Source organism: Drosophila innubila (genome assembly GCF_004354385.1).
Source record: "Drosophila innubila isolate TH190305 chromosome 2L unlocalized genomic scaffold, UK_Dinn_1.0 4_B_2L, whole genome shotgun sequence".
Lineage (NCBI taxonomy): Eukaryota > Metazoa > Arthropoda > Insecta > Diptera > Drosophilidae > Drosophila > Drosophila innubila.
In genome coordinates, this window is record NW_022995372.1 from 11,507,163 (window position 1) to 11,523,397 (window position 16,235).

The 16,235-nt window shown below is 35.3% G+C and overlaps 1 protein-coding gene and 1 long non-coding RNA gene across 2 annotated transcripts; one reads left to right on the forward strand and one right to left on the reverse strand.

The window, feature by feature from the left end:
- Window positions 1-12,468: 12,468 nt before the first annotated feature.
- Window positions 12,469-14,763, reverse strand: LOC117780570. The gene is made up of 2 exons (XR_004617093.1): window positions 14,631-14,763; window positions 12,469-12,851 (listed from the first exon to the last, which is right to left on the reverse strand). It is a non-coding gene; the product is annotated as an uncharacterized LOC117780570 (long non-coding RNA).
- Window positions 14,136-15,988, forward strand: LOC117780569. Its single transcript, XM_034617147.1, has 7 exons — window positions 14,136-14,186; window positions 14,264-14,444; window positions 14,504-14,574; window positions 14,638-14,770; window positions 14,885-14,975; window positions 15,032-15,124; window positions 15,623-15,988. The coding sequence occupies exons 3-7, from the start codon at window positions 14,558-14,560 to the stop codon at window positions 15,829-15,831; spliced, it is 543 nt and encodes a 180-aa protein (XP_034473038.1). The 5' UTR covers window positions 14,136-14,186; window positions 14,264-14,444; window positions 14,504-14,557; the 3' UTR covers window positions 15,832-15,988.
- Window positions 15,989-16,235: the final 247 nt, after the last annotated feature.

Sequence of the window (16,235 nt, forward strand, 5' to 3'; positions counted from 1 at the left end):
CTGCTGCCAACAAAATTGCCGAAAAGTGCAAGTTTGGAATACATTTTATGGACATCATCGTTAAAGTAATCAACAGTAACAGCAAGAATCATCATCAGCAGACGACGACGACGACGTCGACAGAGACGTCGACAGCGACGCATTAAAAAGACAGCAGTCGCAAGAGCCGAAAGCTGAAATAAAGTTAAAAGACTTTAACCAAATTCAAGGTCAACTTCGTTTCAATAAATTGCAAATGAAGCGAAGGCGCGGTGTATCCAAAGGGGGACGGGGAGCAGGACGGACAGCAGAGATCTTGCATCCCCCGGCTGCATGACGCAAATGATGCCTAAGTCAAGCAGATTTACCTGTAAATGAAGCAAAAGCTTCGAATTGTGAGTTTCGAGTCGCAAAACCCGATGATTTTCAAGCGAATTTTTGGCGTGTTAATAAAGATTGTCGAAAATTTAAAGAATGGCTTTGATAAAACAACAACAACGAGAAAGAAGAACAACTGGTATATTAAATGCCCCTCCTCGACGCTATTCGACTCGATACTCGGGTTGAATATACTGCATAAGACTCGTAAAGTATGTAATTTTATTTTATTTACCCCCAAAAAGCGTATAAAGTTTCGTTTTAATTCTCGCTTGGCGCATTGCTGAAGAAAAAAAATAAGCAAGATTTGTCCCATAAAAATACTGAAATTGCTTAAAGTCCACATAAAATGGATATTATCAGTTAAAAGCATCTTTTAAAATCAGAGGACGTAATCAAAGCAAAGACTCTACACTTTACAATTTATGAACATTTGAAAATCGTGGCTTGCCAAAAAACTGTAAACACTTTTGACAAATATGTATAAAATGAATTAAATAAAGTTGGTTACATTTTTTAAATAAACACCTAAATAAGAATTATTTTAAGGCTATTTAAATTTGTTTGAGTGAACTTAACCTAAAAAATTTAAAAATGCTCTCATCTCAGAAAACTATCTTATTTTCTACCACGTTAATGTGATTTAAAACCACTTTGCAGGGTATCTGCTGTTAAAACACTTTCATTCAGATGAGGCGTATCTGTCGTAATTAGCATTTATTATCATTTATTCTTAAAAATTATTGCTTACTTGTCTCTCTCTCTCTCTCTCTGTGTCTATCTCACCTCTCTCTTCTTCTGTCTGGCCAAGTTGCAGGGCAAAAAGCAAAAGCAAAACACATATTCTTGTGTATTTACACACATATGGCAATATATTAAGCATTTATCGAACTCTGAGCTTAATTTGTTTATTTTACCTGTTAACCAATTTATTTAAGTTAAATTGTTTATATGTCGTTGGCACAACACAATTCTGTGGTCCGATCTGAGATGTGGTCTGGTTTCTGCGTCTCCTCTTGTTGCTTTGTATATCCATAAGTAAGCACATTTAAAATGAGCTTCGTGCTTAAACAAGTTCAATCAACTTTGCACCGCAGTCAAAAAGCAACCACAATACAACACAGCAATATTGATTAATTAATAAATTATTTATTGAACAGAGTTTATATTTTCTGTACCTACATTTGATTGAGAAGTATACGAATAATAACAGGAGTGCTATAGAGTTAAGAAGCTGCTCGACTAGATTGTACCCTCTGAATGAGTTTCATTTAAATTTAAATGAGATGAAATTAAAATATATTTACCCATTTTTATTATATTCAGAGTATAAAAAGTTTCAAATTGATTACACTTGAGTAATATTTTTTTTTCCAAATTATTTATATAGTATTTATTTATTTTTATATTAAATTATTTATTTAGAGCAGGCAATAACACCGGAACCGGTTCCGGAACCGTTACCTGAAACTAACCGTTTCATTTTTAGTACCAAAACTGAAACCGTAACCGAATGAAAATTTTCTGTCAAGAACCGAATACCGAAACGTTTGTACTGGTAGGATTGTGGTAAAGTTGCTAGTTCAAGGATTTGTCCAACTTCCAACTGTCATAACTTGATCACAACTAAATAGATTTTCAAACTGAATGTTATTTTGATCACGATTTGGCCTCTTAATACATTCTGTATTCAATTTTAGTTAATTTAGAAAATTTAAATATTTTCGACCAATATTCAATTTCGATGGTAAGGGTCCCCCCTTTGAAATTTTGAAAATTAAAAATTTTAAATCTCAAGTTTTCACTTTTAATCAACTCCTTATATCGCAATTAGTATAAAACAACACTTTAAACTTGATTTTGAGACTTTTCATTTTATGTAAAAAATCATGTGAGATTGAACAAAAATTTGCACTTGTAAAGCGGTTAAATCCGAAGTCTGACCAATTTCAAACTGTCATAACTTGATCAAAACTGAACCGATTTTCAAGCGGAATGTTATTTTGATCAAGATTTGGATTGTATTTATGTTTATTATATGTTATGTTTATTATAAAACGACATCTTTAAAATTTAAAATGTTTCAAAATTGATTTGTATACCGTTACGTACCGGTAAAGATACCGGAACCGAGACAAAAAAAAATCTTACTATCTACTTTAAATACTTGCAGGAAATACAATTAAGTGTTTATCATTCACTTTACTTTAGTTTCTAAAAATCACAAAAATTTAATCAACCACATATCATGCCTTGCCATGATTACAGGGTAGAAGTACCTGACTATAGACAAAGATGGGTTGTGACTGCTTCTGTTGTGCTAAAAATCTTCAATAGTTTAACTACGTCTGCTAAGATTGCGACTGTACGCACATGTATTTATATAGCCACGTAAGTGTAAGTGTATATATTGACTGAAGCTATGGAAAACCTAAGCATTTGCACTTCGCACACTTGTTTGAAACTGAGTAATAAAGAGGCCGGACGAAGGAGAGGGTATAAGAAGGGCGGAGGGTAGCCGGGGAGGGTTGGGCTGGGTTGGGGACTGGTAATAGCAGCTGCATGGTTTATCGCAGCAGCCAAGCTCCTCCAATATACACTCAAATGCCCTTTATGCCCCTTAGCTACCCCTGTCTCACTTGCTCACCTTCTCTCTCTCTTTTTCTCTCTCTCTCTCTCTCACTCTTTTCGCTTGAACTGTGTCAATGGCCTTGAAATTGTTTTTGCGCCATGCGCTGCTTAGTTGATGTTCTTGTTTTTATTTTTTTGCATTTATATTTGTATTTGTTGTTGTCGTTATTGTTGTTGCTCCAGCAAACGAGATTAGTAAAAATATGGCACTCACTTAGTGCAAGCTTAGCGCTTTGTAGGTCGCCCATAAGGAAATGCAATTTAGCGTGGTACCACGGTGCGTATGATTAACGTGTCATACAGAAAAACATGCACATGAATACATAGGTACATATATAATTCGTCAATTCATTATGAGTGCATATTGCATGACTTGAGTCCATTAGAAGTTCATACAGAGCTCATAGATATTTATATAGGAAGTGGTTGAGTTTTGGCTTTTGTTTTTTTGTGGTTTTCCATCAATGTCATAGTAAATCTGTAGCGGGCATGGAAAATATAAAAAAAAGCAGAATGTACACTGCACGACAAGGTCAGAGTCAACGACGAACCAGCAGCTGTTGATCGTTGCTTTTTTTCCTTATTTTTGTTATTATTATTATCATTTTACTGGTTTTGTTGGTCTGTTTACAGCAAATGCTTAGATTTTGCTAATGATAATGAAACCAAGCACTTGCTGACGAGTGTAACAACAATCTGAGCACACTTAGCTAACTCATCTATAATTTGTCCAATTTTATTGTTTTTTGGCTGTGCGCTTAATATTAAAATTGACATTGCGTCTAAAATAAAATTAATAATTACAAATAAAAATGTATTTTCTATTAATATTCCGCTGTAGGTGCATTTAATTTTAATTAATTTATATTAGTAATAACTATAATCCATGTTGTAAGTCTTAGTTAGTCATATTCCTTAAAAGCATTCTTTAAATCTTAACTTAAATTATTAAAACTTTATAAACAGGAGTTCATTTAAAAAAAAATCAAGTGATCACATCTTTTTAGCTACAAATCACTTTTCTCTGGTAATTTCTATCAAAACATTAACGGTCTCTGATCTCCACTTTTGTAACTGACACCTGACAAAAGCGTAAATTCGCCATAAACAGTAAAGTGATGCAGTCCAAAAAAAAGAGAGAATCAGCCACAAACGCAGCCGCAGCTTTCGTGGACCTTTAATGTCTGGACCAATTAACGGACGGACGACTCAGTGCAGCAGTTAAACCTTTGAACCCATGACTATGAAGTACAAATTGAGAGTCGAAGTGAAAATGAACAATAAAAAGACAAGTGCAATAACACGGAATATAAGATTAATCCGCGACAAGTAAATGCGAAGAGCGAGCTATAAACAAAACAAGATGTTGATTAAAAATAATCAAATTTATACTTATTACTTTTACCCTTACCTCGGCTAAGTATTTGGGAAGTCCTCGTTATTTATGGGTCTGGCAAAAAACAAAAATCCAAAAAAAAATATACACAACTTGAACTTGAGCCTGTCAACACCTCAGAGTGTGGCTACCTTCCAGATTTGTGCGATAGCAGAGACGTTAACATCGACAACAGCGACTGTCGTTTGGCTGCTTGGCTGGTTAATTGCCAGCATCAATTACATTACTCATACGCAGCGTTGACGCTCCACACTGGTTGGCCTTACGTCACTTCGAGAAAAACTAATGTGACATTGCAAGAAAATGCTGTTGCACTTGATGATGCCAACTAAAGATGCATTGAGAACTACGATTTCCAGTTCACCATGGAAAATAAACGGGATGATTTAGCTGTCTGTCAGCATCGTTCCACAATTGAAGGCAGTTCTCAGTCTCCCTAATTAAAAAAAAAATATAAGAGAATGCTTACTGATTTCCTTGAATACATTTTTCTATTTAAAATTTCAAAATTTAAATGTCAAACTATTGTATCTATTGGTTTACAAACAACTGGCAAATAATTTCGTTTAATGTATATTACTCAACCCATCGACTTTCCAAAAGAAATTGCTAATATATTTTCAAATAAGCATAACACTTATTTTTTGCCTTCACAAAATACTCCTACCTTAAAAGACTATTTTTAAATCATTTTGTTACCAAGAAACTGTTAAACTCTTGTCCAAAAAATCGATGTCTAGATTCTATTATCGTTCAAATAAAATCAAATATTAGACAATTTAATTTCAAAGGAATAATAAGTAGAATTCTTTCCTCAAATGTCTATTTTTTCAACAATTGCATTTCTTTAAGATACTGTTTAAATTTGGAATAGCAAGACACCCAAACCCGTTGCACAGCATTTGTGGCATTGTGGCAACAATTCGATTTGGCCAGATGTCGCTGTCGATGACGCTGACGCTGACGGCTTTGATGACGCTGACAACCTTGACCTGGTTTTACTTCTGAATAGCGAGTTGACTTATCTTGATTCTTTCAGCCGGCAGCTGCCCGCTGGCCGACTTCTAACCTCCGATGTTGATATGCTTTAAGTCTGTGCATGCCCCTGCCCCTTGCGCTGCCCTTTTTCGCCTCTTGGCAAGTTTTTGGCATAAGTCACAGACAGATTTCAATTAGCGTTTCCGCACGTTCGCCTATTTAGTGTTCTTGTCTGGCTGTCATTGTGAATTTTACTTTCATTTGACAAAATCTAATAGCTACAGTTCCTACTCTTCATGCTGTCTGCCTTCAGTTGAAGTCCTAATTAAAAGCTCGACTTGCATTTTCCTAGCTATTCTTGTGTAGTTGGATTAATGCCCCCGAATTGACAGCTGTGAGTTAACACTTTAAGCTCCGTCAACATCGAGAGCGAGAGAGAACGGAAAGCGAAGAGGGGGATGCTTGATAAAGCAAGGATGAAAGTAAAGTAGCAAAAGTCTGGCTGCTGTTGCTGGCTCGGAAGTTGTTGGACAAGCCCGATGTGCTAAAGTTTTCAATTAGGAAATTTCCTCATTTACATTTCAAATGAATTTTTCGCTACTTGAGCTGCAGTTGTGCGTATCTTAAGTGCTTCTTACTAACATTCTGGCTTGAACATCGACTTGACGGCAACTGAAGATGGAAAATCGCCTCTCAAATGGCTCAAACATTTGTCACTGTGCAGTCTGCTAAAAAAATATATATAAAGTTATAAATGAGAAGCAATATAAATATCAAGAAAAGAAGGCATGCTGATATGCACGAATCTAGTCGATTTCTATTTACTTTAGAGATTAATTGGGCTCATAGATTGGATGCCATTCATTAGTTTATATGTCTAGTGTTATTTTTTATTTAATATTTATTTTCGATAAACTTCTAAAGACATTTATCTGAATAAAATCATGTTTTGCGTAAGTTTTTTCTGTGTTTTCAATATTGATTTTTTGTATGGTCAATTATTTGGTTTTGGATAAATCAAATAACTTTTGTAGCTGCGTCAAAAGTGAATCGAAGACATGATGAAAATCTGAACTAATATGCAGAAAACCATTTAATAACCTAAACTAAATCTCTGACATTTAAGTAACATCTAAATTTTGAACAGTTTTTTTCAAAAGCAATTCTCTTCAAAAACTGTACAGATTTCTGAAACACACCTGTATGCTATCACACACTTTAAAGTTAAGGATAACGCTATCCTAAGTTGTATACATATCAAAGATACAGATATACATATTTATGTACTTGCTTATTTTCATACAATTACCTTTGTTAATCAGTTGCGAGTTCCAGAAACAACTTGCAAAATCACCTAAGGGAAACATCAGACATCTTGGCTTCCACAACATGATGGGCGGATCAGAGTTGAGAGCTATGGCCAATGGAAGGTTGGTCACGACGAAACGATAACGATTAAGGTGGCGCTCTTTGGAGTCTGCAATATGAGCAGAGCTGTAATAAATATAAATAACAAACCGAGAATCAACAATAAATCGCAACAACAACGGAGAAAAGCACACATCACGATAAGAATGAATTGATTCAACCTGAATCAAACTGTAAAATGAACACATCATGAGCGGTAGAGAGCAACTGAAGGAGGATGAGGGGTAGCTATCGTGTTCGCTCGTGCGTGAGCACTCACGCGTTTCATTTGACAACGTGTTTATGCTGGAAGCTCAATTTCGCATTGACAGCGCCATCAATGGTGCAAACGAATGGCAAAATAGACAACAACAAATATGACAACAACAACAGCTACACTATCAACAGCAACAACAAAACAACAACAACAACAACATGCAGAAGAAAAGCGCCTAACAAGCACTTTAAGCTGACGCCCATGACAAGCTACCCAAGTGCTCTTTCATTCATGCAGGATACCTCTCTCTCCCTCTCGTCTCTCTCTCTCTCTCTCTCTCTCTCTCTCTCTCTCTCTCTCTCTCTCTCTCTCTCTCTCTCTCACTATCTCTCAACCCCTGCCAGTGTTCATTGACGTTGTCCTCTTAGCCTTTCAGTCAGCTTGGCATCATCATCAGTAGCATTGATGGTGTCATTATACTCATCGACATCCCTGTCATTACGCGGCACATACATACATAGAAACATGAAAACACTTGTCATTACCTCATACACACACACACATACACACACACCCACAGCATAGTCTCATACTCACCTATCAATTCAGACACTAACCAAGCAAAGGCACCAATAAAACTTGTAACATGTATCTTGTATGTTATCAACTTATGCATTACTGTCTAAGATATCTTCAAAAAAAAAACTTTACGAGGTAAAAGTCTAGTGACGAAAGCATTTTCATATCCCAAAATTTCTGATATCCAATTTTGTGACGAACAATATTTAATTTAATTTATAAATTTAAAACCAAAATTTATAAATTTAAAAAAAATTAAAATTAAATTTATATTTCTTAGTTAAGAACGTTTGTATTCTAAATGCATTGAAAATACATCAAATTGATAATAATTTCATTAATAATTATATGTATCTTTCGAGAATCCGATACAAACTTAGCTCTTAAAATAAGTCTTAACGAATTTAAAAAATACAGCGTATAACAATTTCTCTTGGAATCCCTTAAGATTTCCTTACGTTAAAAAAATGCAGGTAAATCACCACTTAAATATAAAATCATTTTACCTTTATTTCTCACCTGTCATTGTTGGCCCTTTTTCTTTATCGAGCAATTCTCAACTACAGAGATTGAGCACAGTAAATCAAACATTCAATTGCTTTGTCGACGTGGCCAATAGCACACATAGAGAAATCCTAAATCACGTTTAAATGCCTGGTCAAAAAGCAGACACAACAACACAAGAACAAGCCAAAAAAAAAAAATAAAATAGCGTTTGTGTGGTCTACCTTGGTAAAGGATAAAAGCTTCAATTTATATATGTAGTACTTAGATTGAAATAGAAAATAGGATATAAAAGGTTATTTCTAATATTTGGCAATCAATGTAGATTTCGGTCAGTTGTAGTCGATGTTGTTGTTATTGTATTACTGCCTTCGGCACATCCGTAGCGTATACGCAGCGTATTACAGATGTTCTTTTCTCTCCACAGTCAAAAACCGACAACAAATATCAAATAATTGTTTACCCATTTAGCAATGTGCATTTTGAATGGCTGCCAAAAAAATTGCTGTGGCTACTTGTTTACAAATGTAGACAGAGAACGAAAGAGACATAGATAGAGAGAGTGAGCGAGAGACAGTTAGAGGAAGAGAGGGAGGGTTGCAACATTCATATGTATATTTGTTTAGAAATTATAGTGTCAGCGGCAGTTGTGCTTAGACTGTAAACTACCCTCGAAAGCGAATAATTTTGCGAATGCTAGAATTGAAATATTTATAATTTTTGAAATTTTTATAACAATAGTAAAAATGTTGGTTAACAGCTAAAGATATTATACGTTTGTCATAATGGAAAAATAAATATGTTACAATCAGACTATGATATTTTGCTATCGAAAACTTTCGATTGAAGTGAATATTTTACTAGTCTCATCTCAATAAAGCATTTGAGTTTTATTACTATTTCATTTTCTATCATTTAAAATTAAAGCTCCCCAAAATCACTGCAGTTCATTCAGCCATTTTCCATTCTCGCAAATAGAGAGGGTTGTAATAAAATCGAATAATAAATGAATTTTAGAATCGTCGAACAGCATGTAACTCGGCATGTGACAGCGGCAAATGAAATTTTCGAATCATTTATTATACGAGTTTTAAATTGGGGAAAAGTCGCAGCGAGCATTAAAGTAAAGTAATAATGAATAATCAAACAATAGAGCTACTCCTGCATATGGAATACAAGAGTTGTAGACTCCCACATGGTCAACACAGTCGTCATGTTCCTTCTTCTAGCTCCTCGTCCTCATCTTCCTCTGTCCGTTCTTAATGCAATTTCAGGCCGTGATTGATGCTTCAATGTCGCTGCCTTTTAACTGAGTCAACAAAGTTGACTGGAATTGTGCACGTCATATTACAACTATCCTACAATATATATAAAAATATATAGGAATGGAAATTTATCAGGTTAAAAGAGCAATTCGCACGCACTTGTTAACAAGCACGTTCAAGTCCAAAAAATATAAGAATAAAGCAACAAGAAGAAAAATAAAATAATTGCCAAGCCAGCCAATGGGGCAAATGTTACTCTGGGGAAAATTAAAATTTTCTACACAATTTGTCGGCGATAACAGCAGCTTGACGACAACGACCACACAGCTACAGCATCTGCTGTGAAATGTTAACAGACTCTGCTAACAGCGTGCTGCTCTGTTATGTGCAGCAGAGCAAAGAGCGGCACAAGAAAAGAGCAGCCACAACTCTCTCTTTTCTCTCTTTTCTATGTTAAAAATTTTTTCTCTTTAGCTTTGAACTTAAGCAACAAACAAAGTTTGTTATTCTGTTAGTTATCAGAGCTGAATTCTGCAGCTTGAATTTTGAATGGTGATGGCAACCCTAAGCTACCCTTAGTTTTGGTAACGGCAAATTGACTCATCTGGCAGTTAAATTAAATGTTCCTTTGTCTTGTTGTTGTTAGTAAAAATGGATCCAATGGTAAGGTCAAATTTAACAATGCGGCAAAATAAAAATAAAAGCTTAACAAATTGCGCATGAAATGGGAATTCCAACAGCTCCAGATTAGGCCTCATTCGTTGCAGTCAGGCTCATTTTCAGTCATACGCAATTTGACCAAATGAAAATTGTGGCAGAAAATTGAATTACCCAAAGCAACAAAAACAACAACATTTGTTGACAGCCACCGCAGTGAAAACAAAAAAATAAAAATGACGAAAAAAAGCGAGAGAGCATAAAAGTTGAAAGTGTGCGACTGAAGAGACCAGGCCAAAACGAAAGGAAAGAAAAATATAAATGAAAATAAATACAAAAGAAGCTCCTGCAAAGTCATATGAAAATCAGCCGACCCCGTGGGGCAACTACGACCCTATTTACTGCCACTGCCACCGCTGCTGCTTGTTGCCACATTAGCCATGCCACGCTGTGCCCCCTAATGAGCATGCCAGACATATGCCATGGGCCATGTCCTACCTACTATTATATCCTGTCCCCCCCAGACTTCAACTGGCTCGGCGTCTGTCGTCGCCCAGATCTTCATACTCACTAAAGTAAAATTGGTATGTTTAGATATGCTCTTGAAACATCGAGAACTTAGCGGGGGCTGTGAAGAGGAGATGGAGTATCATAGGGTGGCACAGGAGAAGCTTAAGGGTGAGGCTTGGGTTAGGTGACCCAGCATATGCTAGTGTACTTTGTGTGCGACATTCAGGACCCAGAGAGGAAGCAGAGTGTTCTTTTTTATTGCCGCATTCCTTGCCATGGGGACTAACCATAAGAATGCGATGTTTAGGATGCGACAGCTGGTCAGCTGCTTATATACCCTGTATGCATAACATGAAAGAAGAGGGAAGTTTGAGAAGATAAAGCTAAAGAGTTGAACTGATAAATGTAAGCAGAATAATTTTAAATAATATAAATTGAAATAAAAATTATTAATTTTAATGTAAATATTGAATGATATAATACCAATACGTAAATATATTAATAATCAATTATGCATTTCATTTAACCCCAATTTGCTGTACTTACGATCTCAATTATCCCCATCTAGTCTCTTCTATACCATTTTTCAGCTTCTGGCCATCACACACAAGTATTAACATCATTTCAATTTTTGCAAACATTTAATTAATTTTTCATTGCATTTATCCGCCTACTGCTGCTGCTGCTCCACTTGTTGGATGTGCATGCATATTACGTATACGCATTTAAAATTTTCTATTACGCATAAATCTAAATTGCATGCTGCCAAAGCGAAAACTATTTTCTTATTTTTCCATTTTGTTGGGTTTCCATTTCAAGCAAGTTGTAGTACAATAGATGCTGAAGAGATCTCTGGTTGTAGCTCGCGAGTGCATTTCAGAACTTAATGTTTTTGTTTAGAAGCTGACGTCAGCGAGTCAGCGTACATGAGCTATAAATGTATGTGAGAGCATCAGTCAGTCTGGTAGTCAGTCATCCAGCGCAGTGAGTCAGTTTACAGGCCAGGGAGCAGCACTATCAAAAGTTGCCTCGCATTGTGTAAAGTTGTGCGAGCTAGTTTCGACCTCGCCGGCTGCTGTTGCAGTTTTGCTTGATTTGCACCAAATTAAGTTGGCCCCCATCTGTCCAGTAGACCATGCTCAGCATCAGCACCAACATCGGGACCCAGTAAGAGTTCTCAGTTCTCAGTTTTATGCCATTGGACATCGTCGCGTCGTTTCCCTCGTTTGCTTCGTTGACGACTCCAGCGGGCTGTTGCCCAAAAATGCAATAAAATTAAATGCTTTTGTGTAAAAACTTTATGACTTTGTGTTTATGCTCGCTACACGCTCGACGGTGTTCAGCAGCCCTCTTTCTCTCTCTCTCTCTCTCTCTGTCCATAACTCCTCTCACTCTTGCTTTATACATCTACCACACCTTCTCCACGTTCGTCTTTAGCTTTTGGCCTGCTTTAGTTTTTGCGGCTGGCTGTTCTTATTACGGCCGTCGCCTCGCATGTGTTGACAGTAATTAATTTAACTGGCATTAATGAAATTTATACGGCCAACACATTGTCTGCCACTTTGTCGCTGCAATTTGTCCAAATTTTGCAAAGTAGCTGCCAGCTAACTTTTGTTCTACGAATTGCACTTTCTAGATAGAAAAAACCAATTACCTTGACGAGTGATAACCTTATCTTAAGTTGGCTACACCACTATCATTATAGATAGTTTTACATACAATAATATCAATTTTCCATAAGCTGTATTCCTGCATGTAATTCTACGTTACTATGATTGATACTATGATATATTGATGAGCATTTAACAGAGCTATCAAAAATTTCCATATAAATCGATTGTAATCGCACAATTTAAAAAAAATTGTAAGCACTTTATTTTATTAAAATTAGAAATTGCATTTAGTTTAATTTTCAAAATTTAAGTCTGCCAAAAATAATGCCCCAAGGGTATAATAAAGTTATATCATTTATTAAAATTATTCAGTTGTTTAGTTTATTTTGTAATAGAAGTTTTTCCTGCTACTGAGCACTTCTTTAAAACTTATTTAAATCTTCCACTACATTTACAAAATATACGAGTACTTCACTCCACGAAAACTTAGTTTCTCTTGCCATTATTTCTTCTTATTCTTCTGCCCAAGTGAAATCATAATTTTTACGCTGTTTTGGACACGTTGGCCCTTCGGCTGGGCACGTGCAGAGCACAACATAAAAATGATATGTGGATGAAATAAACTTGAACGTTACACGATTTTCGACAGCAATCAGTTCCAGGGTGTAAACTATTAAACACCCATTGATTACAGCCAAAAGTAAACTTCTTAATTTCCAAGCTCCATTGAATAGCAACTAAGAGGAAAGCAAAAGAAAAATTAAACTGTAATGAGTTAATTTCGTTGCACAACTTTTCCAAAGAGTCGCAAAAAGTGCTGAGAGAAAAAGCAAACAAATCAAAAGAAAATGCAATCAAAAAGTGCCATAATTTTTGTCTTTTTATCTGACAGCATCAGCAGCAGAAAAAACACTTGTAATTTGTTTGTAATTTTTAACAAAAATAATAAATTTGCCCAGTGTCAAAGTATGCAACAAGCAAATCTTATCTTATCATAGAACTTTCAGAATAAAAAACTTTGTTTTTGGAGGAATTAAACAGGGGTAAATATCTTGGAAAAAGAATGGTAATGTTAATGGGATAAAGTTTTAAAAGTACTCGACTTGCAAATACTATGTCGACATATACATATTTTTATTCAATTTTTGTACAATTAAGATACCCACAAGAATTGATTGAATTTAAGTACACATTTTGTTTTTATTCTATAAAGACGTAGGCGAAACGTAATTCAACAAAATGTCTATACCAATATTGTCAACATAGAGCTCTCACTGGTAGCTTTCACAGATTTTTCGCCGATTTCTTTAAATCGAATAATCTCTCTCCGCATTGTTGAATGCTCTTTGGGGACAACGAGTGGTGAAATGGTATATATGGTGAATGCTTCCATGCTCAATGATATGCAGCAAACTGTCAACGTCAACAACATGTGGAAAAGCCATTTAATGTGAAATGAAAATGGGGGCCAGAGGGCAATAGGGGTGACAAAGGGGCCACGACTCGTAGCGATAGATTCACACAACGAACTTCCGCTGCCATAGAACGGCAATAACAACAACGGGGCAACAACATTAACAACAACAAAGTCAGAGCAAATGGCAACAGGCAAACAAAAAGTTAACGCTTCATAGCACAAATTGAATAAATCATCAGATGTCGAGCTGCTGTGATTTTCAACTGCAAAGTGAGGACGGAACGTAACGACTGTACTTGGAAAGGTTACGTGCATAATTGTTGCTGCCAAAAAAGTCAATAAACTAAATAATAAAATATATTTAATGACAAACACTTGAGAATGATTGTGAATGCGTCAGAATTTCCCTTAACAAATTATAACAGCTCTCTTGGCCCACATTGCGTATGCATAATTTGCAAAGCTGTCAACCGAATTTAAATATAAATTATAATTTTATTTCAAACTGTAATTGAATTATTCCCGCTTTACTGAAGATGCTCATCCACTCATTTTTTGATGTCTTAACAACAGGGTCAATGATCCTGGCCAAAAGAACCGGATGAACACTTGTAACATGGTTGACTTTCCACTTTAAAGGGAAATCACAAAAATGGTAAAATTAACAACAAATAAGAAAATTTACAACTGAAACATATCACAAACTATTTAATTATTAAATTCATTTGCCAGCTAAGTCCAATAGGAAGTTATGCAAGACCTTGGCCATAACCGTGACAAATCAATCGCATTTAAAGCTACAGTTGAATGAGAAGCGCTTCAAATTTAATTGATCTTACTGTGAATCAGCTCGAGTAATTGCATTCATAATTATCTTAATAGTGAACGATGTACGCCATAGCGACGCTTGACTGTAAGTGACGGAAGCTAATTGAATTAGAATGCTTTAAGTATTATTCTCATTATTTTTAGTCTATTCACAGCAACTTTTACCTGAGTTAGAAGTACAATAACTAATGGAACACTATGTCTAACGCCAGTCTGTAAGTCAAGAATTAAACTAACTTTATTCATTTTATTATTGCCCAATCTCTCTTACCTTTCAGTCTTTTGCTATTCATGCTGCTTTGTACATCAACCAATTCTGAGAAACACAAATTCCAAAGTTCAATAAGCAATAAGCTAAATGTGAAAGATTGCCCTGAAATGCCCATAATGAAAAATGTCGACAAAAAGAAGGTTTTTATTCTAAATTCTCACAATTTCAAAAATATTTATAAATTTTTTTGACAAGTATTTTCTTGAAATGTTTTTCTTTAGCTTATAATTTTGATTAATGCTTTTATTCGACAGCTTTTGGGTGTTTGGTACGCTTATGCAACAACTCCATTGCCTTTTCGTAGATATCAACGACGTTGTGCCTCTTACAACGTCAAGGACAGTCGTAAGTACTCCCATTTTACCAAATAAATGTTAGCCACTAATGTCGCGCCTATGCAGCCTACTTTGAAACCAACATTCTGTACACCAACTATGATTCACTTGCGATTACTTATGCCTGTAATTTTAATCCAAAGCTGGATACTAACCAACGTAAGTACAATTAAGCCAGTTTGTAATTATTATTAATTTAGCTGAGATTGTCAGCAATAGTTACATTAAAGTTAAGTTAAGAAACTATCTTCAATTTATTTTATATTTGGAAAAAAAAAGTGTTTTTATTCAAAAAGTTTGTTCAAACAATTCTAATAGTGACTGCAAAATTTTTTTTTTTAAAATGTCTTTGCTTATATTTTTTATGTTTTTTTATGATCTCAAAAAAATTTTGTGTGAAATGGAGGAAAATGTGCAAAAAAAGGTAATTTTTAGCAAGTTTCAAAAAATCATAAAAATTATAAGCGAAAATATATATATAAATAATTGTTTACAGTCAATAGTGTAAATACTTTTGACCACCCCTGTATATAATGGAATAAATTAATATTCTCGCCAAAACATTCTTTTCAAATATAACTAAGTATTACAATTTGAACAAATAATAATTGTATTAATGAAAAACTTTTTGATTGAATTCTTCTATTATATTTATAGTGAAACTACGTATTTTAACTCGCACACGAACCCCGATGAGTTCGACAGTACATGAGGCGGCTAACTATTTGGTATCAATAAAATTTCCCATCGAAACCCTGGACTGGCTTAAGTCGGACGCCTTTTGTTTTGAATGGTATCAGTTGAAATTTGAAACAGAAATGCGACCAATAAAATTTCAAGCCCCCTTCAATGGGCCAGATGACTAAAATACAATATATGAACTCAGTTTGCTGTCGATAACTCATGGAACTATAAATTAATTGCACAAATGTCTAATTATTGTTACATAAATTGCCATACAAATGTTACGAATCGAGAATAAATAAAATTGAGGAAATCATATAATGTCGTTGGACAACATAATTAGCATTGGTGACCACCGAAATCAATTATTTCGTCAGTTTCAGCCAATTGAATACAATGTGCTCAAGTCCTTCTCGATATGTCCAGACACATATTGTTGCAGGGTCGGCCGGATTCTGTATCCTGACAGCATCCTCCTGGCATTGACAAGGCGGCATTAATGAATGATGCCCGTAGCGTCCACTTTGAATGCCCGCCCACAAGGCACCAAATCAATTTGTGAGTGTGGGTGTGAGTGTGGGTGTAA